The 25,305-nt window shown below is 39.6% G+C and overlaps 1 protein-coding gene and 2 long non-coding RNA genes across 3 annotated transcripts in view; all 3 read left to right on the forward strand.

The window, feature by feature from the left end:
• Positions 1 to 10,378: 10,378 nt before the first annotated feature.
• Positions 10,379 to 10,862, forward strand: LOC129107003 (uncharacterized). Its single transcript, XR_008531867.1, has 2 exons — positions 10,379 to 10,426; positions 10,504 to 10,862. It is a non-coding gene; the product is annotated as an uncharacterized LOC129107003 (long non-coding RNA).
• A 1,501-nt stretch (positions 10,863 to 12,363) lies between these two features.
• On the forward strand, positions 12,364 to 12,858 carry LOC129106997 (uncharacterized). The gene is made up of 2 exons (XR_008531865.1): positions 12,364 to 12,422; positions 12,500 to 12,858. It is a non-coding gene; the product is annotated as an uncharacterized LOC129106997 (long non-coding RNA).
• Positions 12,859 to 15,970: 3,112 nt separating this feature from the next.
• LOC129098904 (mucin-5AC-like) overlaps positions 15,971 to 25,305 on the forward strand; it is a 47,877-nt gene continuing 38,542 nt past the window's right edge. Inside the window, exons 1-14 of the mRNA XM_054608039.1 lie at positions 15,971 to 16,142; positions 17,583 to 17,717; positions 17,888 to 17,966; positions 18,043 to 18,342; positions 18,709 to 18,823; positions 19,085 to 19,172; positions 19,254 to 19,360; positions 19,918 to 20,146; positions 20,660 to 20,785; positions 20,923 to 21,040; positions 22,278 to 22,416; positions 22,995 to 23,105; positions 23,826 to 23,895; positions 24,863 to 25,000. Coding sequence (XP_054464014.1) covers positions 15,971 to 16,142; positions 17,583 to 17,717; positions 17,888 to 17,966; positions 18,043 to 18,342; positions 18,709 to 18,823; positions 19,085 to 19,172; positions 19,254 to 19,360; positions 19,918 to 20,146; positions 20,660 to 20,785; positions 20,923 to 21,040; positions 22,278 to 22,416; positions 22,995 to 23,105; positions 23,826 to 23,895; positions 24,863 to 25,000 — 1,927 coding nt within the window. The remainder of the gene's footprint in view (positions 16,143 to 17,582; positions 17,718 to 17,887; positions 17,967 to 18,042; positions 18,343 to 18,708; positions 18,824 to 19,084; positions 19,173 to 19,253; positions 19,361 to 19,917; positions 20,147 to 20,659; positions 20,786 to 20,922; positions 21,041 to 22,277; positions 22,417 to 22,994; positions 23,106 to 23,825; positions 23,896 to 24,862; positions 25,001 to 25,305) is intronic.

A 25,305-nucleotide genomic window follows, 5' to 3' on the forward strand; every position in this document is an offset into this window, starting at 1 on the left:
ATAATAAGGAATATATTAGTTGGGTAAAATGTATTATATGTTATACATACATACATACATACATACATACATACATACATACATACATACATACATACATACATACATACATACATACATACATACATACATACATACATACATACATACATACATACATGTATACATATACATGATTATGTGTAAATCATATAACATTGACACTAATAATAACTGATTGCTGATAATAAAAAAGATTAGTTTACCTAACATAGGCCTGTTAAAACACATTTAGATCTGAGATTAACGTCTTTGCAGCCATATCCAATCATCCATGTGGTATAGGTCCATCCATATGTCTATCCAGCTTGTGCTGTCACAGTTGAACTATGAACTATGAGCTGAAATGTGGGAAACTATAAATCCAGGATGTGTGTTTGTGTGTGTGTGTGTGTGTGTGTGTGTGTGTGTGTGTGTGTGTGTGTGTGTGTGTGTGTGTGTGTGTGTGTGTGTGTGTGTGTGTGTGTGTGAACCAAAAAAGGAACCACTGCTTCACCCACACAGGGTGGCAGAGTTGAGTCATTACTCCTGTGGGTATTAACACTGAATTCAGCTTTGAATTGTCCTTCACTTCAGGATTAAGTAGAATTTGGAATACTTTTTGAGAGTATTTTCATTGTATGCTTCTTTCTACTTCACTATATTTCAGAGGGGGATACTGTACTTTTTACTCTACTACATTAATTCGACATTAATTCGACAGGTGTAGTTACTAGTTACTTTTCAAATGATCAATAATGGCAATATGTACAAATTGTGTACAGCAATATCATGCAATATGAACAAAGGAGTGCTACAGAGATGACATATTATTGTTGGCCAACCTGGAAGTCAGCATTGCACTGGTTCCCTCGACAAAATGCCAATGGGATATTTCCACTTGATTTGGGATTTTTGGCAGAATAAAAACGCTGTGGAATTTGCAAACATTTGCAAAACTTCCCAGGCGAACACCACTCTCATGATTTTTGAAGTGTAGATGCAATCAGCAGAAGTAAAAAGCTAACATTAGGCTATAAACGAACTACATTTTGCTCTCATGAGGCAAGTAAACACAAAGAGGTTATTAAAGCAAACTTGTTGGTGTGATGACGTTTAGTAGTCTCATTTAGACAGTTTTTAGCAAACATCTTTTTCAAGACACATAAAAGCTTCTAAATTCATCAGAGGGGTTTTAACTGTGTATTTAACATTGTAGAAGACAACTTTAAAATCTCTTAATCTTGTGTTTACCACAGACCTTATTCCAGACATCTAACCAAAAACCTAATGAAAAAACAGTGACTACATTTACGTGCACAAATATTCCTAATAAGCTGTTTACAAATGAATATTTCACTAATATACCCATTTGCATGCAGATGTGCATATTCTGATAAAAAAAATGTCAAATGAGCCCATGCCTCATGCTCATCACCAGGGCTGTTGAATCCCATGCCATTCTTGGCTGTGTTTGACGGGTCGATGCCCTAACATGTTGTTTATCACGACGAACTATAGAAAAAGGTCTTTTCTGATGCTTAAGTCTTTCATGACACATTTCTGGTCAGAAATGTGGGCTTTTCTTTTTGGCATGCATCTCTACTCATAGTTTGCAAAGTTAGTAGAGCTGGCTGTAGACAGGAAAGAGGCCGTTTGTCGCCGTTAAAATCCCTATTGATACACATATTCCCAATGCACTGTCTACATGTCCAAAGAACGCTCCTATGAATATGCCAATATACATGTCTAAATTGGAAAATGTTCCATTCAGAATAAGGCTTAATATTGTATATCCAAACAGAATATGATTTAAACATGAGCCAAATCAAATGCAGAATATTGTCATATTCTGAATAATAGTGGAACATAAGTGTACATGTAAACATAGGACCAGAAGTTCGAACAAATGCTGACTCATTTCTGGGCACTCTTTAGTCCTTGGACCTCTGAGCTGGCAAGGCTGGTGCTGTTTCCTCTTCTGTTCAGATCTCCCTCTGGTTTTTTACTTCTGGGTTTTCGCTCCCTCACCAGCACCACTCCTGCTAGACAAACAGCAACACTCAGCATCGCCCAGAGATATCAGTCCAACCTGATAACAGCTCATACACTTACACATCAGGCTTATCTCTCTTGCATGCCAAGAGCAACTAAACCTCTGGCTTCTGCATTCCAGATCAAGGGGTCTGTCTTGAAGTTGCAGTTAAAACCGCATAAAACAACATTTTACGTACATTGATCTATGTGTGCTGTATTTGCTCGATGGAGGCCGTTGCTCATACAGCAACTGCAACATGGAGCAACATGTTACTCTCTACTCCAGCAATTTATCTAACAGCTACTGGTTACTTATCATCTTATAAATATGATGTGTTTTTAAAGACTGAATTACCAGGCAGTATACTTAAATAATAGCTATATTTTGCTCCACTTCTTCACTAGCTGGCGTGTAGGGTTCCTGCGTAAGCTCCCTCTAGGCCAGGTAAATACTCATTTCACTGCAAGGCAACAGCAGAGCTGGTCTTTTTGCCATTGGACAGCTCACATCCACTCTAAACCGCAAGCCAATAGGACGTTCTAGTGTCATTTGTTCCAGTTCTTTATTCCTGACGGGGGGAACCAGGCCCCCAGGAACACCGCCAGGCCTTATAGCCAGTTTTCTTAGTGCTCAAACCAGGTCCTGCTAGATTGCAGCCCACATGTTGCAAAAACGTACAGAAATTCTTGCGAGACTTGCTTCTCTATAACCTGTCCTAACCTCAACCATTCAAGGTCAATGCCTAAACTTTATTCAAGGTTAATGTTAACAACAATGTGATCTCGCTAGAGTTTCGCAACTTGTGGGTTACCTAAATATCCCTATTTTGAGGTAAATTGTACGAACACCTTAATGGCCCATAGTAAATAATTAAATCCTAAAATGTATAAAATGTGAGTTAAAAATAAGTTATTTTCCTTCCTTCCTGTTCATGTGAATGGGCCTGAGAACGAGCAGGTTGTAGGTGGGGTTAAAGGAAACTCTTGTACGCTTGCTCTATGGGCCCATAGATGTGGAAGAAAGCCAGAAGATCCAAGTCATTTGATCACTTGGCAGTCAAGCCATTTTGGCTTCATGCACCACAGAGCAATTTTCATAGGAATGAATGAGAGCCCGCCTCCAATGCTGAATCCAGGTCACTGAATCCATGTTTTGAACTTGTTGCTCATTAAACTCTGGCCTTTTCAGGCTCATTTCGGACACCAGAAGAACTAAAACTCCTCAGTTTTGCTTTGGGGCATGACAATCAGTTAGCATTTCCACTAAAAAACAAAAATGCTTGATTTTTTACCATTTCTCTATAAATCCTTGTTCATTTTTAGTCTACTTGTTATTTTGCTAGACACTGAGACATTTTGTAAATATTTAAATACCAATACAATTTTTCGAAAGCATTTTGTGTTTGAATTCCTTTTTTTAAATTTAGTTTAGTTTATTTTTCACAATTTAAAAAATACACAAAACATAAGAGAGATAGATAATCACAGTGCAGGAAGAGGCAGAAAGTAATAACTGGGATTCTTTGAAGCCTCCACCTAGTATATAATATTAAAATTTCACAATATTATAGGGAACACAAAATTAATTAAGATATGACAATGTAATATTGCTGAAAAAAGTATTTTTTACGAGATATGATATATAATAACAACAACAATGTGAAATATGAGAAAGTGTGTGTCGGTGTGTGTGTGTGTTTGCATGTGGGTGTGTGCGAGAGTAAATGGACTTGTGTTTGTTAATGATATTGGTTTATACACCCGCATTGATTCCTAAACAATAATAATGCTACATGAGGGAAACAAGAATAGACATATTATAAAACCTTAAACAAGGAATACATGACCAATAATACATAAGGAAAGCAATTACAAAACAGAATTAAATGGTATTTTAAGCATCTTTTGAAACATTTTATAGAGCAACATTTTTTTGTCAAATGGGAAAAGCCATTACATAATATGGTTCACCTAAATCTTATCAAAAATTGACAAATTTGAGAAATATTGATGTCATAAATTGTAAGGATCTGAAGTTTCTGAAATAGAGGAGCGCATGAGATGTGTGACTCTGATTGGGATGCGATCCTAACAAAGCGTTTCTTGTGGACCAACATTTTTTGCAGAATAGTAGGAAAAGTACTTAACCCAAACTACATTACAATATGAAAGATAGGGATAAATTATACTGTAATAAAGAATAAGGAGACAGTTTGGAGTCAGAAGATGTCTAACCCTCCTTATTATTCCAGTAAATGTATTTATTTTTCTATTAATCCAGTCAATATGTTCACTCCAACTCCAACTCTCATCAACAATAATTCCCAGGAATTTTGTAAATGACACTTGAGGCATCTCAACAAACTCAAATTTAATTTTAGATAAATCCTTAGGATATGAATTTTTGCCACTGAAAATAATGAGTAATAAGTTAGATTTTTTTATATTCAAAGATAATGTATTTCATCTGAACCATGTAGCATAGGCATTTAAACCAGCATTAGCTTCCATAGTGAATTCAAATTTGAATGAGGTAGAACTAGGACTGTGTCGTCTTCAAACATTATCAGAGAAAGGCTTTTTGAGACGTTGGACAAATCATTAATATAGAGAAGGAATAATAATGGTCCAAGAGTGGACCCCTTTGGAACCCCAGATTAGTCTGGCTTTGTTGGAATAGCAACCCTTAACACAAACAAACTGTCTTCTATTGGAGAAGTTATTTTTTTAACCATTTGTATGTTATATAATTGAAACCATAATTATGCAACTTTTCCAATAAAATATAATAATTGTATGTAACTGTATCAAGGGCTTTTGAAAGGTCTATGAAAATACTGCAGTTACAGTAAATTATTATCAAGTGCAGAGATAACTTTGTCAACAAAGTAAAGTAAAGCCTCATTATTTGAAAGATTTTTCCGGAAACCATACTAGTGTTTTTAAAGAACTGAATTAGAATCTACATGAAAAATGATCCTTTGTATATTACTTTTTCTAGTATTGTTTAAAAAACATGGCAAAATAGATATGGGTCTATAGTTGTTAAAACGACAAGGATAGCTTTGGCAATTCTTAACTCCTCTGGCCCGACACCTGTTTTCAAAGACAAGACGAAGATGTGAGCAAATGGCTGCAATATTGACTGTTTGTCACCGGTTTGACAAAAGTAACGCAGCATTATTGCCACGGCCAGCTGAAAATGTTTTTAGATCATCAATGATGTCGCTTATTTCTTCGATATCAGGGGGCATACAATTTAGAGATGGTAGGGATATTTGTGTGAATAAAATCCAGTGGATAACCATGACAAGCAGGAATATATTTAGCTAATTCATGAACAATACTTACATAGAATTCATACATTTTGTGAGCTATATCAAATGGATTGTCAAAATAATTTTACCCATTCAAAAAGACTGAAGAAAGCTCTGGGATATGTAACAAAAGTTTATCCTCATTTTTTAATCAAGTCAAAAGAACTGAACAGACATTCATTGAAATCTTTGATGAGAGAGTTAGGTGTGCGATAAATAGCACCAACAATAACATTCTTCCCACCAGAGACACCAGAGAGCTCTAAAAAAACAGATTCTACCTCATCCCTATCTGACTTCAAGATAATCATCCTTCGTTTTAAAATCACAGTCCCCATAAATGAACAGAGATACTCCACCTTAAGATTTATTCTCTCTTACATAGTGGACTAAAGATTTCTCTAGAGTCCTCAGTAAGCCATGTTTCTGATAAGGCAATAACTTCAAAATCATGATTGAGTAAAGATAATTAATGAATGAATTTGTCATAGTTTCTAGGAAGACTTCTTATATTCAGATGAAAAGTTGAGAATACATTAAGAGGCAAAGAAACCGCATAAGTCATTAAACTGTGCTTCATCGTAAAAACTAGAGGTTAGAGACATCAAGTGGTGAAAAGAAAGTCTGGGTCAGCATCAAAATTACAGATTGTAATTTTGAAATTTGTAATTTGTGATTTTGGGCTATACAAAATAAATTGAATTGAATTGAATTGAAAAATTGAATTGAATAAGAGTCAAAGGTAGAGGTATCAAAAGGCTTAATGTTCTGGCTTCAAAATTAGATTTGTTGTAGACAATAGTATGTGAAAAGAATAATGTTTTGAGTTGCACAGTTTAAAAAATAAAATAAAAAAGTACTTAATACATTCCTCATGTTGGAGACTAAAGAGCCAGACTCTGAGTGTTGGCCTTTCTTTGTTGTCGGGGGTTTTGGGTAGGTGGATGGACAATAAGTTTGTCATATCCCAAACATGCAATGTCACCTCTCTCTCTCTCGAGCTGCCTTCATTGCTGGGAGTAGTTATTTTGTCTTTGGCGGATGGATTTAGGGAAGTCCTCATTGATAAAGAGGCCTGATCCCTTAACATGTTTAGCTTTGTTTAGAACAGAAAGTTTGTCCTTCAGTCGTAGACATCTTACCACAGTGGGTTGGGGCTTTTGTGAAGATGCCACGTTTCCCAGCCCCATGAGCCCTATCCAACTCTACTTTCAGCTGATCCAGTTGTAGTTTTTTTGCTATAGCGTTTTCTCACTTTTTCTTCACATTCAGTCAGATTTTCTTTTCCAGAATCTTTAATGCCGTCTACAACAATATTATTGCATCTGGACTGGCCCTCCAGATAGTCTGTCTTGTCTGAGATTGACTGTCCTGATTACATTACAATTTTATCACTGAGTTCTAAATGAAATTTCAAATCCTCAAAATCCCTTTGAGTCCTGTCTAGAATCACCTTGAGATCATAGGCCTGCTTCGACAGATCATCAATCCTCCTGTTTGAAGAATCAACTATGATCTGTACACATGTTTTGAAGCTATTTTCCTGATGTTCAAGCAAAGTTCTGTAGAGGTATTTTTGCTGGTCCAACAATTCACGCACATTTTCCTCCGTGGCGTTGTTAGAAGCTTTGGGTGGCATGGTTTGGTCCTCAGCCTTCAACGCCTACTAGGCCCAAGTATCAGCAGGATGAAGCCAGAAACCTCAACAAGATACCACCACTACCGGTAAAAGGGTTTTGTGTTCATTTGATATTTTTGCATTTCATCTGCAAATACTTTCAATATTGCTCGATAATTTACTTTTGTGAATGTGACATTCACAAAAGTAAATTAAAGGATTTATTAACTAATACTGTTTTTGCTCTGAGCTTCATAAAAACATCATAAAAGCGCAAAAAATGACATTCCCAAAAATAACTAAGGACAGCTCCAAAACAGTAGCATGGTTGTTTCACCATCATGTCCATGGACAGAGCAATTATTATCAATGTAATTTCGGATTTTTTGCAAGTAATTCTTTGCTGGATGGTATTGATGGAGAAGTTTGTCACAGACATCTACGTGCATTTTCTTAAATTTCTCTTATATTTTATCTGAATTTTCAGTAAAATTAAGGTCAACTCAAGAAAGCCAAGCGTTCTTAACTATCCAAATCTGCATGAATGGAGACGTGTGGCTGATTTTTTAATATTAGCATAGGTCACGCCCCCTTATCACTATATAAAGGCAGGTGTTTATAAAGGCAGTGTGCAAATACTCTTGCACATGCCCAAGAATAGAGTGCTGCAGGAATGTGTCCTAAAACCCATAATTTAACATTTTTGCACTTCCAATTCTCTGGTCTAAAATTCAATGGATTTTTTAAAATGTGTTTTTGGTTAGATGCCTGAAATTAGGGTCTGTGGTTAACACAAGCTGGAGAGATTTTACTGTTTTGTGAACAATATGTCAGTAAATACTCCTCTCCTGAATTTTGAAGTTTTCCCTGCCTCAAAAAAGGCAGTTGCTAACAAGTGGTTAAATGAGGCTACAAAATGCGAATCAAAGTGTTGTTAATTTGTGAAGATAATATCCCAGTTTATTTTGGGACGGCTGTGGCTAAGTGGTAGAGCGGGTAGTTTAATCAAAAGATCCATCTTTAAGTTTGGGACAAAATCCAAATTGCCATCACTGTATGAATGTGTGTATGAATGGGTGAATGACATATACTGTTAAAGCCTTTTGAGTGGTCGGAAGACTAGAATGGCGCTATACAAAAGCAAGTCCATTTATCATTAACTAATCATTTTTCTGCAATAATCGGGGAGGAAACCAGTGCAATGCTAATTTCAAGGTTCGCCTACAAAAATGCGTAATCCATGCAGCATATAGATGCCTGGCAGTCACTAGACTTTGTTCTTGTTTACTGTTGACTGTTGTTGCTGCCATGCTGGGTACCCATTTGTAACCTAGATAGCAACAAACAGAAAAGTTATGCAGAGAAAGAATTGGTAATTGGATAAGATCCTTACGAAATTTCTAATGTACCACTGAAATAGTTGGAGTCTGCCTGACTTTTCATTTGATGGCATTTATATGCCTGCTTTATTTTAATAGCTCATGCCTCACGCCTTTAGGTTGAATGCAGTACATTTCATCCACCAGATTGGGACATAGACCGGCTGAGGATCGGCTATCGCATGTGTAATGGGTTAAAAGATAATAGATCATAGTGTGATTAAAAATGGTTAAAAATGTAAATAGATTTGATGCATCATTAAAAGATAAAGTTATAGTAGGATTGATAAGATAAAAATAAGATAAAAATAGACACCCCTTTATTTTTTTGTTTTGTGGTAGATTAAATATATCGTTTTACAATGTCAGCTTTCTCAAACAAGAATTCATTCGACCAGTAGGGGGCACACAATGCTGAGGAGGTCATTAATAACACAGGGACACAGAGGTCAAGGCTAATGAATGGTGAGTGATATGATAATGACACGTGGTGTGTGAAGACAGTGGAAGGGTGTAGCTCGTACGTGTCTCTACAGCTAAACTAAGAATGTGTCATGGCGTCTACATGCACACTCATTAAAGGAGTATTCCGTAATAAAGAGTTGGAAATATAATTTAAATTGCATTGTGTTAAATTGAGTTTTTGCCCTTTGGTTATTATTTTATGTAAAGGAAAATTTCAAACAATAATACAGAGTAGCTATAGACATTTATTTTTGATATAATGTTTATACTGACTGTATAATAGATATGTATGTTTTAGTTAGCAATAGTGTCAAAGATTGTTTGATTTCATGTTGTCATAGAGTTAAATATCTCTGAAGTCAATATTCAAAGTCAGTCGTCACTTGTCAAGTCAATGTTATAAGATTTCTGAAGGATTTAAATGTTTTTGTGTGCATAATTATGCAGAATAAATCCTGCGGTCAAGGCTAATGAAAGCGATTCATCGTGTCTCTTGTTTCTCAAACAACAGGGATTTATCCTCACTGACCCTCCTGGCTACCACGAAGCCAGAGGGGCAACACATGCTGGAGGTAAGCAGATTGGAATATGCCTCTATCCAAATAAATACTGAAAGCTGGAATCGACTCAAAAATCATTCCGCTACATTTGAGTGGCTATTAGTTAATATGGCTTTGATCCAGTGTACTAAAACCCAGTGAAAAATCGGTAGTGTCACGCCCATGAGAGGCTCCGGATCAAATTTGTCTACAGTGGGTCCAATTAGGCTGGCTGTGTAATTTACAGGATAAATTGTCTCTCACACTCTAACTGCAACCATTTATTTGTTTCTGTGGAGAGTGTAGGAGACTAGTAAATGGTAAATGGTAAAGCGCTTTTTGTCGACATGGACTGACGGAGCCGGGGATCGAACCACCAATCCTCTGGTTGGAGGACGACCCTGCTCTATCACTGAGCCAAAGTCGCCCCAATTAGTGACATACTATAGGAAGTACAAAGAGGCTGCCATGAGTTAGGCACGCATGGCGTCGTCATTGCACATGTCTGGGGCAGAGTCGATGCTGTGCAGTGATTCAGTCTCCACTGAACAGCGACCCAGAGTCTCCACTGCCCACCCAGAGTCTCCACTGCCCAACAACCCAGAGTCTCCACTGCCCAACGACCCAGAGTCTCCACTGCCCAACGACCCAGAGTCTCCACTGCCCAACAGCCGAGAATCTCCACTGCCCTGACCCAGAGTCTCCACTGCCCAGAGTCTGAGAATCTCCACTGCCCAACGACCCAGAGTCTCCACTGCCCAACAGAGCCGAGAATCTCCACTGCCCAACGACCCAGAGTCTCCACTGCCCAACGGCTGAGAATCTCCACTGCCCAACGACCCAGAATCTCCACTGCCCAACGGCCGAGAATCTCCACTGTCCAACGACCCAGAGTCTCCGCTGCCCAACGACCCAGAGTCTCCGCTGCCCAACGACCCAGAGTCTCCACTGCCCAACGACCCAGAGTCTCCACTGCCCAACGACCCAGAGTTTCTGCTGTCCAGCAGAGTTTCTGCTGTCCAGCTTCTTGGCTGACATCAAGCCAGTTCCTTGGTAGGGGGTCCCAGCTGACGTCAAGTGTTTTACTGTGTTTCGGGTCCAGCCAACTTCTGCTCCTTGTGTCTTGCCAGGGTCCGGCCGACACCTGCTTCACATGTCCAGTCACCACTCTGTCCAACATCCATCTATGCTGGACAGCAGCAACCTTCTGTTCCCGCTGGGCAGCAGAAACCTCCTTTTCGCTTCCACTGGTCCCACTTACAGCTGGGGGCATCAATTGTTGGCTGCCCTCCCTAGTCTCAAGTATCTGTAGCTGTGTTCCAGCGGGGTCTCGTCTCTGTTTTTTCTGCACCTGTCTTGTCAGTGTTGGTTGTCAATTTGTCTTCTTTTCTTTTTGGAGTTCTATTCCATTTTTCCAGTGTCCTTGCCTGCTGTTTCCCTGCCTTCTTTGTTGGCTGTAACCTTCTCAATTAAATCCTTGCATGTCTGAGTTTAGGTCCATCCTCTGTTGCCTGCTCTACAGTCCATGACATAACCTACATTGAGATTTTTTTGTAGGTTTTATTCCTTCATTAAATCCTTGTCCTCTTTGCTCCAAATGGCCAGTTCAACTATCCATGTAAAAATAGACTGTGCTTCAATTATATATTTATGGTCAATAGTCTTAAATAATGTCTCACAATGGGCTAAACAGCTGTCACCTCACAGCAAGAGGGGCCAGGCTCGATACCGGGTTGGGCGACCCTTCTGTGTGTAGTTACCATGTTCTCCCTGTGTCAGAGAGGGTTCCCTCCAGGTTCTTCGGCTTCCTCCCACAGAACTATGTCATTATTACACCATGGCCAGTGCAAATAGGAGAAGTGGGTTTTACTTGCCACACATAATAGAGTAAAGCTTAAAGGCCTTGCAGCTATGTTGACATTCAGTGTTACTCACCAAAACTGCAAAGCTAATGTTAAATCCAGCATTGTTTAAATTCATTTTTAATAGCTTGGTGTGGTACTGCGCCAAATAATAGGGGAGCCAATCAACTAAAAAAGGCTCCATAGCACTACTAGAGTTCTAAAAGTGGTCATGCAACCGTCTTATAGTGCACTAAGCTATACAACAACGTTTCTTGTGTGTCAGCAGAAGGGGTAAATAATCACCAGCCGCCACCTGGTCATATATTAGATTTCGGTAATTACGCGAGTTGGCATTGATAGTATGTGTGGCTTTTTGTAACAATTTTGACAGAATTGATGCAGATATGTTTCAGATTCTTGCCTGCCTAACAATTTGCTCTCTTCCTGTCTTTCCTTCTGCTCTATTCCTGTTTGTCTGTCTGTCCTGTAGAAACCTCTGTGTGAGCAGATCCTTACAGGGCCAGCATTCAACAGCTGTGACAGTCTGTTGGACATTGCCCCCTTCACTTCGGCCTGTGTTGCGGACCTCTGCTACTGCAACAATTCCATAGAAGGACACACAGACCCCTTCTGCCTGTGCAACACTGTGTCAGAGTTCTCCAGACAGTGTAGCCATGCCGGTGGAAAACCTCTCAACTGGAGAACCAAGGAGCTCTGCTGTGAGTAGACTCATTAGACACTACATATTGAATATCCCAATGGTGGATGGGCTTGTCTGGCCTGTCTGGGCTTTTGTCAAAAAAATGCAAAGACCAAAAATCATACTAGGATTAGAGAAATCCCCCCAAAAAAGGCTAAATAAGAAAGAAAAAGTAAAAAAAATAAGCATAATTCATAAATTTCTGATCAAGAATGTTGGTCAGAAGTAAGAGGAGACAGTCAGAATGTTGCACTTTTGGTGTCTTGGGTTTGGATATTATATTGGGATACAGTCACATTTTTAAACAAGCAGTTATAAAAAAAAATGTGTATGTTGCAGCAGTTTCAGGCTGTTCATAATATGAAGTCATCCACACGCCTTCTCAAAGCTTAGGTGTTCTGTGGTAGGAGAGCGTGGACAACGACCCAGAGTCTCCACTGCCCAACCCCAACGACCCAGAGTTTCTGCTGTCCAGCTTCTTGGCTGACATCAAGCCAGTTCCTTGGTAGGGGGTCCCAGCTGACGTCAAGTGTTTTACTGTGTTTCGGGTCCAGCCAACTTCTGCTCCTTGTGTCTTGCCAGGGTCCGGCCGACACCTGCTTCACATGTCCAGTCACCACTCTGTCCAACATCCATCTATGCTGGACAGCAGCAACCTTCTGTTCCCGCTGGGCAGCAGAAACCTCCTTTTCGCTTCCACTGGTCCCACTTACAGCTGGGGGCATCAATTGTTGGCTGCCCTCCCTAGTCTCAAGTATCTGTAGCTGTGTTCCAGCGGGGTCTCGTCTCTGTTTTTTCTGCACCTGTCTTGTCAGTGTTGGTTGTCAATTTGTCTTCTTTTCTTTTTGGAGTTCTATTCCATTTTTCCAGTGTCCTTGCCTGCTGTTTCCCTGCCTTCTTTGTTGGCTGTAACCTTCTCAATTAAATCCTTGCATGTCTGAGTTTAGGTCCATCCTCTGTTGCCTGCTCTACAGTCCATGACATAACCTACATTGAGATTTTTTTGTAGGTTTTATTCCTTCATTAAATCCTTGTCCTCTTTGCTCCAAATGGCCAGTTCAACTATCCATGTAAAAATAGACTGTGCTTCAATTATATATTTATGGTCAATAGTCTTAAATAATGTCTCACAATGGGCTAAACAGCTGTCACCTCACAGCAAGAGGGGCCAGGCTCGATACCGGGTTGGAGTTACCCTTCTGTGTGGAGTTACCATGTTCTCCCTGTGTCAGAGAGGGTTCCCTCCAGGTTCTTCGGCTTCCTCCCACAGTCCAAAGACATGCAGCTTAGGTTTAATGATGACTCTAAATTGGTTGTAGGTTTGAAAATGACTGCCTTGGCCCAAAGTCACCTCGGATCAACACAATAGGATAAGCTGCTTGGATACTGGATGGATGTCTAACTAGCAAATACAACAAAATAATGATGAATATAACAATAATTAAATAACAATAAGACATTACAATGCATTTTCCAATGACAGGTCTGTGTGTCAGGTGGTGACTATTCTTTGAGCACTAAAGGCTGCTACTTGAGATTGACTGCGGCTGTAACAATGTTGACAAGTTGCATTGTGTTGCTAACACACAACCGACAGCACTGAACAATAGAGGGAACACTTGATTAATGACTATGTTAATGTCAGAGGAGCTTGAAGTTCCACTAAGACTGTTACGTACATAGGAGAGTAAGATAGGGAGCGAGGCTTATTCCCTTTTTGATGGAAAGAGAAAACTATTTTTGGTGGTTGGAGGTGGTTATGATAGGTATCATAATGATCTCCTGCAACAGCTGTCATGGTGGCAGATTTATTTCAGCAGTTTTGACTGCAGCAGTAGCTAAGTTTGTGTGAGAAAATCTTATCAAAGAAAATATTCTCTGGCCAGACCCAAAGTTAAATTTCATCATTTTCTTTTATAAACTTCACTGAAATTCAACGATGTTATAAATCAATGGAGCCCATTTGGAGCCCACAGAGTTCATATGGCTTTGCATTGATAATTTATAAGTGATTTTAAAATGTCTGATGTGAATATTTGAGATGTTTTAAAGGTTTTGTACAATGTGTAAGAAAGCATGTCTTGACACAAAGTTTCATTTCATTTGAAATGGGGGTAAACATGCAAACTCCACTCCTTCTTGCTGTGGGGCAACAGTGCTAGCCACTACACCACTGTTCAGCCCCTGACAAATTGAGAAAAAGCAATTTTGAAATATTCACCACTTTGCTTTGATAAAAAAATGTTCAGATTTCTCTCAAATTATTCAGGTCAACCACAGGTGCTGCTTTATTGAGATCAGGCCCAAACCACCGAAGTCTCAACCCAGTTATCACTGTTGGTTAAAGGAGGTGGACACTGTCCAAACACCCAATGTTGTCACATCTCAGGTTGACTCAGAAAATCTCAATAGTGTGCCACCATATTCTCTTTACATTCAAGTCAGAGCCAAAGGTACCACTGAAAACAGTGATACAATGATCTCTTGGCATTTTTCAAAGCCCCTTTGCTACTATCAGATATAGTAGACAGTATGATACAAAAACATTATGCCAATGGGTAATTTGTCTGTCTGTGTCTCCGCTCAGCCACTCACATACTAGCTCATAAAAACACAGCGATGTAACAACGTGCTCTCCGCTGCTTTGCATTAGATGCTGAAGAGTGCCACATATGCTACCTTGAGCCTCGGTACGCCTAGGATTGTGACAAAGTAGCGGTGTTTGACCTGGAGATGAGATTTGGCTGCTCAACCTGCTCACACTTTGTTTGCGCTTGCCGTTTGCTTTACTTTATCAGCGAATGATACAAAGCAACCAACACCAGATCCATGCTGCGTAGCTAAGTTTAAGCTAGCTGCCTAACCTTAGTTTGCCTTAGGTTATAGTTAGTTAGTTGGCCACCCCTGCCTTGCACCGCTCTCTGCTTGAAGAAAGCAATCCTTAGTTATACAATTTGGTTGTACTGTTACATCATTTATTGTTTGTTAAAATCAGTACTGTTTGACATAATACATAACTTAGTATCATGGATCACGTTCGGCGGTGAAATAATTTGGCAAGCTAGCCAAACAACAATAACGTTAGCTAGCAAGCAAGCTAAGGTTAGCCAGCAAACTGTAACTTAGCTTCACTGCATGGATCTGGTGTTTGTTGTTTCGTAAGTTTAGCTGATTAGGTATATTACAAAGGGAAGGCTAGTTATTATCATGGAACCAATAGTTTAAATTAAATAAAAATAACTTTTTAGATCGTAAGGTTGTCCTAAATACGATGAATGTTTGTAAATTACTGTAAACAGCAAGCTAGCATATTTAACAGCCAGATCAGGCCCAGGAGTTGGGATTGTACATGTATGTTTTGATTAGCTTTTGGATAAAAACCAAAGTGGCAAAAATGAAACAACCTCTCGATCCCCGACATTTGGTTTTGCTCTGACTGAAATCCAGTTGCTACAGTCGCTAACTGAAGGTCTGTCTTCCAAGCTGCCGTTTGCTCTCCTCCCAGCGAAGTAGTCTCCAAGTGGCAGTGAAACATTTTCTCTTTTCTGCCTCTTTGGATTTAATTCAAGAAACAACCAACCACAAATTACACAGACCCTGGATGAATAAACTGACATTATCAATTAAGAACATTTCTACCTGGGTTGCTGTTCACTGACACAGTTCAACATTCAAAACCATCATCCCTTCCAAACTGATCACTCAACTCTGACCTGGGCATCAACACCTCCCTCTGCAACTGGATAGTGGACTTCCTAACCAGCAGACCCCCAGTCTGTTAGGTTAGTCAAACACACCTCCTCAACCCTGAACACCTGTATCCCATGGGGCTGAGTCCTCTTCTCTATTTTCGCTTCAACAACAACGACATGCACATACAGGGTTCTGATATCTTTATCAATTTCACTGAAGACACAACTAGTGTTGGCTTCATCAACATCAATGATTAGCCAGCATCCAGCGTGGAGGTCCAGGACCTGGCAGTGTGGTGCACTGACAACACACTTACTCTCAACACCAAGAAGACCATTGTGGACTTCAGGAAGACCAAATATGGCGCACATCTGTATCAACGGTACAGAGCTTGAGTGTGTCGCAGGCTTTAAGTGTTTGGGTGTCCACATCTCTGAGCACTATCTTTGGACCCTCAACACTCTTGTTGAGGGTCGCCTGGTCAAGAAGAGAGGAGAGGAGACTGAAGAAAGTCACTCTGTCTACACAGATTGTAGTGAACTTCTATGGCTGCACCATTAAGAGCACCCTCATCGTGTATATATTTATAACAATCTGCACGTTACACCCTTTTGCATTACTGATGTCTCACTACCTGCTGTGCAATGACAATACACTTGAATCTGATCTGATCTAATCTAATGAGCTAATATTTTTGTTTTACAAAACCTCTTTGGAAACCACATGATTCAAATAGCATGATTGAAAACAATTGCTGATTTGTGTTGCTTTGTAAATGGCAGGGCTACACCCACACTGCTGTGCAATATACAACAGAGCCTCTTGAAGCAGCTTCATAATCTCATTTGGGTGGATGGTAAAACAAAACTAATGGATCTGTAATGAATTTAAGTAATCTCTGCTTTCAATTCATGTTGAGTCACTGTTACGTCTTTCTATTGTAACAGATGACTGCTGGTGATAAGAAAACAAAAGACAAAAACTGTTATCACCCAGTCATAAGAACACACCTTAAATTGGTTTAATCTTTTATCGCTTAAGTCAAACTATGATAAAGCAATGCCAAAAAACACACTGAGAGGAGTATTTAGTAAAGTCTTTATTTATCAAAAGCCAGGTGTCCCACAAGTCTAAATCAGATTTGGTAGTTCCGGGTGTTTCCTATTTGAACCTTGAATAATGGCAAATCTGTATCCTTATGCTCTGAGCCTGAAAATAAATAACTTTTTGTTTCCTTCTCACGGGTCATTGCCACAGGTAGAAACCAACTGAATACATCTTCTAAAATACAGGACACACGAGTTGCAGTTTTAAGCAATTCTTGAGGTTCCTCTCAAATCGCTGTTGATGTTTTATAAGCGATAGTTAAACGCAATTATAAAACAACACTTCCTTCTAGTGGGGTGTCTCAATGCTGTTTTTGCTTAAAGGTGTTTAGTTGAGATCAAAAATAACGGTCGAAGATGGGTGACACTTTATACTTTCAGCTTCAAAGCTGGTATGGTCTTATTGATTCAGTGATTAGTGATTTAGTAAATGGAACTGGTTCAGTTTTCATCATATTAGCTAAATATGAAACTTGCGATAGCAAGCGGACGTTTAAGGAGACATTTTTAATTTAAATTTCATACATACAGGCACAAATATGAAATTTGATCTATGCATTTTCATCCATCCTAAGCATCAGAACCAGTGGGCTGCTATGATGCAACCGGGTAGTAACTGGCTTCGTTCAGTCATTGTGGACATGGATCCCTCATCAGTATAAGATATGGCATGTAGGTGCTAGTTTGTTTCCATCACAGATGTGAGGTGGACATCTGTTTGCATGCTCTGTAACCGCGCCCTTAATATATCAGTTGTTTGAAGAGTGAACCAGGGATCATGGAAATAAATGGGGCAAGCAAGACCGGCAGTCATGAATCACCATGTCAAGCTATGGGATTGCCACTCCCTCACCTGCCACATTAAGACCTGGCCCCCTGCTATAAAGAGCTGGGCCTCCCTCCCATCTTTCTCAGAGATCCTGTAGAGAAGCAAATGGCTATGGCTAACGAGTGGCTGCTATGGCTGGCCCTGTCTGCCGTCGTAGCTGCTTGGCACAGCGGTACATTTACTACAATCCATTCAGCAGCCTAGCAAATATGACAAATGGGACTATTAAGCTCAAATGTTTATCCATGTGCTACAGCCTTATTTTGCTTGAATGTAGTTTGAAAATTGATTATTGACTATTTGACAAATAACTTGACATATAACTCTTATTTCTTTCAACAGAGGCAAAGTCTGCTGTGAACACGTTCGCCTCCATGTACCAGATTCCTGAAAAAATAACAGGTGAGCTTGTTGGTTGTTGGTGAGTAACTGGAAACAGTTTCCTTATGTAGGCAATGTGTGAGAATTCATTCATGTGGGTGAAGGCCTGTGTAAAGTACGGCCGCTGTTGTGGTATCATGTCCTGTCTCTGTAGGCGTGAGTCCCATCCACAACGGCCAGGTTTGCAGTACATGGGGCGACTTCCACTTCAAGACCTTTGATGGAGATGTTTTCCAGTTGCACTCCAGTTGCAACTATGTCCTGACCTCTTCATGCCGGAGCAGTTACAACGACTTCAACATCCAGTTAAGAAGACAGGAGTCTGGTGGCCATCACACCATCAAAAGCATCATTATGAAGCTGGAGGGCTCAGTGGTGGAGCTCTCTGAGGGCTCTGTGATCGTTGATGGACAATCGTAAGTTTACTCTTAAAACAGGAAGCCCTTTCTTCTCTGCATGAATGGCACATATTGGTCATATTTATTAATATCTCATAAAGACACCAACAGGACTGGTTTGGATTGCAGTGATGACTTGGTTAGTTACCATTAGTTACTAATGTTTTATTCTTTGTTTATGATGCTTATGCCACCTGCACTTAAGAATCATTCTTTGCAGGAGAATTAGTCATTAGAACAGCACAGTCAGAACATAAAGACATTCATCTAATGACACCCTTTGCTAACCTTCACAAATGGGTATATACCATTGACAATCTACCTTTGGCTCTAGGAGCTAAAGTCAAAATATTGGACAAAACAATGTGACCTTTTCTTTTGCAGAGTCATCCTACCATTCGGTCAAGCAGGAGTGCTCATCGAGAAAACTCCCACTTACATCAAAGTCAAAGCAAAACTGGGATTAGTTGCTATCTGGAATGAGGAGGACTCTTTTCTGGTAGGATTGTGGCTGTTTAGAAAAACCTGTTATGACCGTTATTTTTTTAAAGTACTGTTAAAGCTTAAAATGAGAGTATTACAGAGTGAGGCTGCACACTGAATAAATGATCCTCATGCTTTGTAATCTAACAAGTGGCTAGTGTTACATTGGCCTGTAGAGTGAAACCGAGTTAATTAAACAGACAGACTTGGAGAATATTACAAAAGCTGTGCTGCAGATTCTAGCTCCTTCTTAAGGCGATGCTTTTTGTCCTCACAGGTGGAACTAGACCTGAAGTACAAGAACCAAACATGTGGACTTTGTGGAGACTTTGATGGGGTTCAGCACAATGAATTCTACAGTCACGGTACACTTTGACCCATTTTAACAAGTCAGTCGTTGTAAACGTGGGCACAAAACTGAGATGTTTTTTTAATTTTCCAAACAGGTGTGAAAATATCCCCTGTAGATTTTGCTAAATTCTGGAAAATGGATGGTCCAACTGAAAGCTGTTCTGACTACACCCTGGAATCAACTCAAAGCTGCGACAACATGGTGAGGCCTCACCCAGTTATATATTGAATCTTCTACACAGAACTATGTCATTATTACACCATGGCCAGTGCAAATAGGAGAAGTGGGTTTTACTTGCCACACATAATAGAGTAAAGCTTAAAGGCCTTGCAGCTATGTTGACATTCAGTGTTACTCACCAAAACTGCAAAGCTAATGTTAAATCCAGCATTGTTTAAATTCATTTTTAATAGCTTGGTGTGGTACTGCGGCAAATAATAGGGGAGCCAATCAACTAAAAAAGGCTCCATAGCACTACTAGAGTTCTAAAAGTGGTCATGCAACCGTCTTATAGTGCACTAAGCTATACAACAACGTTTCTTGTGTGTCAGCAGAAGGGGTAAATAATCACCAGCCGCCACCTGGTCATATATTAGATTTCGGTAATTACGCGAGTTGGCATTGATAGTATGTGTGGCTTTTTGTAACAATTTTGACAGAATTGATGCAGATATGTTTCAGATTCTTGCCTGCCTAACAATTTGCTCTCTTCCTGTCTTTCCTTCTGCTCTATTCCTGTTTGTCTGTCTGTCCTGTAGAAACCTCTGTGTGAGCAGATCCTTACAGGGCCAGCATTCAACAGCTGTGACAGTCTGTTGGACATTGCCCCCTTCACTTCGGCCTGTGTTGCGGACCTCTGCTACTGCAACAATTCCATAGAAGGACACACAGACCCCTTCTGCCTGTGCAACACTGTGTCAGAGTTCTCCAGACAGTGTAGCCATGCCGGTGGAAAACCTCTCAACTGGAGAACCAAGGAGCTCTGCTGTGAGTAGACTCATTAGACACTACATATTGAATATCCCAATGGTGGATGGGCTTGTCTGGCCTGTCTGGGCTTTTGTCAAAAAAATGCAAAGACCAAAAATCATACTAGGATTAGAGAAATCCCCCCAAAAAAGGCTAAATAAGAAAGAAAAAGTAAAAAAAATAAGCATAATTCATAAATTTCTGATCAAGAATGTTGGTCAGAAGTAAGAGGAGACAGTCAGAATGTTGCACTTTTGGTGTCTTGGGTTTGGATATTATATTGGGATACAGTCACATTTTTAAACAAGCAGTTATAAAAAAAAATGTGTATGTTGCAGCAGTTTCAGGCTGTTCATAATATGAAGTCATCCACACGCCTTCTCAAAGCTTAGGTGTTCTGTGGTAGGAGAGCGTGGACAGGCTATTGAGGAGCTGGAAGACAAACTGTAGACAAGTTTGTGAATGCTGTAAATGAGAGTCAGATAGGTTACATAAGTCAAGTGGTGAAAAACTGATCTGATGTATTCACAGGGAAGTCATGTCCCAACAAAATGGAGTACCAGGAGTGTGGGAGTCCCTGTGCTGATACCTGCTCCAACCCAGAGGCCAGCCAAACCTGTGACAACCACTGCTTAGATGGATGCTTCTGCCCCGCAGGTACAGCAGGGTGACCCACACACACACACACACACACACACACACACACACACACACACACACACACACACACACACACACACACACACACACTCAAAGACCCGGTTTCAATACAGTGATTATTTGATCACTTTCAGGCCTGGTACTGGATGATTTAAACGGAAAGGGTTGTGTCCGGATGAACGAGTGCTCCTGCAGCTACAACAGCAAGATCTATGGACCTGGGGAATCCTACTCCAGTAACTGCAAAAAATGGTATGATATAGAGTGTATCAATATGTCTGCATGTTAAAGGAACATTACCCCTTTTGTAAATTGTGTTAGTTTTCCAGAAAAATCATCAGTCCGTTTGTATTAATTTTATTCAAGGATAATAAGGATGTGTCACTTCAGCGCAGAGAGTGCACTCCTCCATGCCGATGTTCATCTGCACTTACCACACGCGCTTCAGTGACACAGACATGGTTGAAAATCAGCAAAGTTTCCCTGAAATAAGACCTCAGATGCAGCTTATGCCCACTGATATTTAAACCGACATCTCTTCCTATCTCTCTCCATATTGCTATTTTCTCGACTTTATATGACCAGTGTTGCTAGCCAGTCGCCCAGAGTCTCGCTTGATTGGATGATATCTTTGTAAACACCCCTGAGTGCATCAACCATTTGAAAAGGTATCATGGAAAAGACAGGGATTTAATGTAAAACTGACACTGATTGTTTGATCTATATTTTGCATATAACAAGAGATAAATGAACAATTAACACAGGATTAAAATTGGGAAAATGTATTATTCATCCAAAGGACTTGATTCTGGGCACAATAAAAAAGGTATTGAGTGTGAGTATATGATGATCTTAAAACACTAAAAACGGTTTCAAATATACAGGATAGTGTAATAAGGACATCTCTTGACAAATCTACAGACAATACTGAAAACTACATTCAAAGAATTTGACCTGTTTCGATGGTGTATTGATATGATATCACCATATTCAATAATGGGAAGTAAAAGTGTAAGAAAATTTGTTTTCTTACCTGAAAGTAAAACAATTATTTGACCAAGATTTTCTTTCATTTTTAATAAAATCAATTAGGCCTAAAAGAACATTCAGAATGAATCCAAAATCCCAAATATTTAAAAGTATCGCCTGTAGGGACCCATCAGTAAAACAAATAGCTTACTCAGCATATTAAGGATTGAGATTATATCTAAAAACAAACAGCATGTTTAATATGAGATTTTTTATTTTAAAAACCTTTTTGAATGAGATACATTTCTGATTGCACAGTGTCATCTGCATAGAAATAAACAAAACAATTAGACCAAAAATTGGAAGATCATCGATGAAAACAACAACATTTTAGCAGTTTAATAATTAAACTACTGTGTTATCATTGTGTGTCTAGTGCAGCGGTACAGTAGCTGCCATGATATCTTCAGCCTAGTTTGTTATGGACTGGCGATTAAGATGAACTTGTGTGTGCCAACAGTGTGTGTGAGAGTGGACAATGGAATTGTAAGGAGGAAAACTGTCCAGGAATGTGCTCTGTGGAGGGCGGGGCTCACATCAACACCTTCGATGGAAAAGACTACACCTTCCATGGAGACTGCTCCTACGTCCTGACAAAGGTAGTCACACACACACACACACACACACACACACACACACACACACACACACACACACACACACACACACACACACACACACACACACACACACACGCACACGCACACGCACGCACACACACACACCTCAATCTCAAACCAGTTAGAGCTATAATTAATAGACAGTTGTGATTTGTCTTGTACAAACATCTCTGTTTCATTCCATATATTACTTTATTTAATCAGTTCATTTATATATTGAAAGGGGGAGATGTTAAGTAACCAATGTGTGTCGCCATAACATACAGTACAAACAAGATAAGGAAACGGGTATCGCTTCCAAATTGATCGACAGGTCTTCGAATAAGGTTATCCACAAAATGAATTAAAGAAACATTATTATACAAAGTAGCGTGTGTTGAAAATCTAAACACACAGTGTATTTAACAGTCCTACACAACACACAAGCAAAAAAACAAACAGAACTGATAAATCCACTGTCACTTCTTCTACTGGTATACTATACCTATATGCTGCTATCTGCAGCAATGTTGTTTCAGTCCAGCAGTCCTTGGATCATTTTGTGTTTGTGTGTTTAGGACTGCAGAGGAGACCAGTTTATGGTTCATGGACAACTGGTGCAGTGTGGATTAACTGAGAGTGAAACCTGCCTCAAGTCTGTTACCTTGGGTCTGTCTGGAGGGGCTCATGTGAGTATGATACACACACACACACACACACACACACACACACACACACACACACACACACACACACACACACACACACACACACACACACACACACACACACACACAAAATAATGTTTATTTAACTTTGTTTTAAATGGGGGAAAATTCATTTCAGTATTTCAAGAAGATCATCTTTAAATGTATTAATATGATTCATGATCCAGAATATCAATATTACAAAATGAATTATGTGTTTTACAAGAAACAATTTTTTCCTACAAAAGCTATTCAGCATTATTTATGTTACATTAGGAAGGAAATTAACTAAATATAACCATAATAGTTTGGTTCTCCATATCATCATATCTTCACATCATCTTCATACAATGGAGTTGTAGATTGTTGAATCATGTTTTTCTTACATTTCTATCTTGTAATCTTGAAACTAGAAACAGTGATGATCATCCCTACTTTTATGTTTTAATCAAAAGTGTTATCAAAGTCTATGCATTGTTGCATGGTAATGCAGTGCTAGCAGAATCATAATAATAATTACAAATATAATAAAATGTTAAAAAGATACTATATAAAAAAATAATATATACAAAAATAATGTACAAAACGTTTTCAATGTAACTCTTTTGGAATGTGAGAGCAGCTAGCAGGATTCTTATCCAATTAGACACACCCAGACTGTAAGGATTTCAATGCTAACATCTCATCTCCTGTCATATAAAGGTGATCACCATCCAGCCCAGTGGCAAGGTCTTTGTGAACGGCATCTACGCTCAGTTACCCTTCTCTGCTGGTGAGAGACACACCACTGTACAGTGTTCCCCTCTGCCTGTCTTCTCTCTATCTGTCCAACATGTAGAAAAATACAGTGTGCCCACATTATCACAGTATACAGTATATATTTTTAGTTGAGCTGAATGACTGAGGAGTAGATACACACTTCCTTTCGCTTCCTGTCAGGCTTCTCAGGTCTTAAATGATTCACTGTAAGGCCCAAATGATGATATCTGATTTCTTCCTTTATACCGACATTTAAATACTGCCTTAAATCTGTCCTCATGTAAGTTTATAAAATACAGAATTTAAGCTGGATTCTATAGTCCATATTTTTTATTCATTCAGTGAAGTGAAACACTATAAAACACAACACATTGTGGTTGGAGTCACTGTGCTTGCCTTATTATAGAAAACCTGATGGCTTTTCGGTTCGGTCACACAAAGCTGTCCTGGTTGACAATAAAGATAAATCTGTTGAGAACATAGCAGAGGGTATAGGGCTGTGCATGGGCAAAAACCATGTGCAGAGCGTTGTGGCCCGATTCCTGGCAGCAGTACCTCAGCCTTGATTGTCGATTCCGATGAACAAAGTTGCCTATGTGTGTGGCTGGGAAACAAATGAGTACCAATGTCCTGGTTGCTGCACTAGCGACACCTACTGGAGAGAGTGTGTTAGAGACAGTGTGGGTCTTATGTGATACATTTCATTGCTGGCTGATGAAAAGGAGTGGCTGGCGACATCTTGTGTAATGTAAGGTCACTCTCCCACAGCTCAAGAGCATGCTTAAAGCATCATTTTCCAATGAACATCCAGTTGCTGTTTCCAAACATCCTCCCTACCAGCTTGACCATCTTAACTGCAGACCCAGCGTCATTTAATTTGCCTCTGTCCTGGACAGGACGACAGATAGCTAGTTAATTCTGCCCCATCCGTTCCACTCTTTTAACAAACTCCCATCCTCACCCTTTCTCTTAACCCCTAGCTGGGATCTCCGCCTTCAAAGCGTCCTCCTTCTACCTGCTGGTGCAGACGTCTGTTGGTGTTCTGTTGGAGGTTCAGCTCCAGCCAGTCATGCAGCTCCACGTCACAGTGACCAGTGACTACCAGGCCAAGACCTGTGGTATGTTGACTAAAATGTTATTGATATCATTGGTTGTTGCAAACAGTAAATATGTGAATACAAGTCAAGAAAATATAGGTTTCGATAAACAAACACAAGCAGCTTATCCAGAACTCAGGCATACCACTTGTTGAAAGAAAGTCAGTTTTACAACATAAACAGCATGTGAAATAGCATCAATGTATCCATCAAAAGGTGGAAAGTAGAAATACACTGACTGAAAAAAAGTCATAAATGTATACAATATTCCATATAACCATAAGTGTAAAAAGCTAAAAAGGATTGCGACATAAATGCAAGTTATC

Source organism: Anoplopoma fimbria, chromosome 2, assembly GCF_027596085.1.
Source record: "Anoplopoma fimbria isolate UVic2021 breed Golden Eagle Sablefish chromosome 2, Afim_UVic_2022, whole genome shotgun sequence".
Classification (NCBI taxonomy): domain Eukaryota; kingdom Metazoa; phylum Chordata; class Actinopteri; order Perciformes; family Anoplopomatidae; genus Anoplopoma; species Anoplopoma fimbria.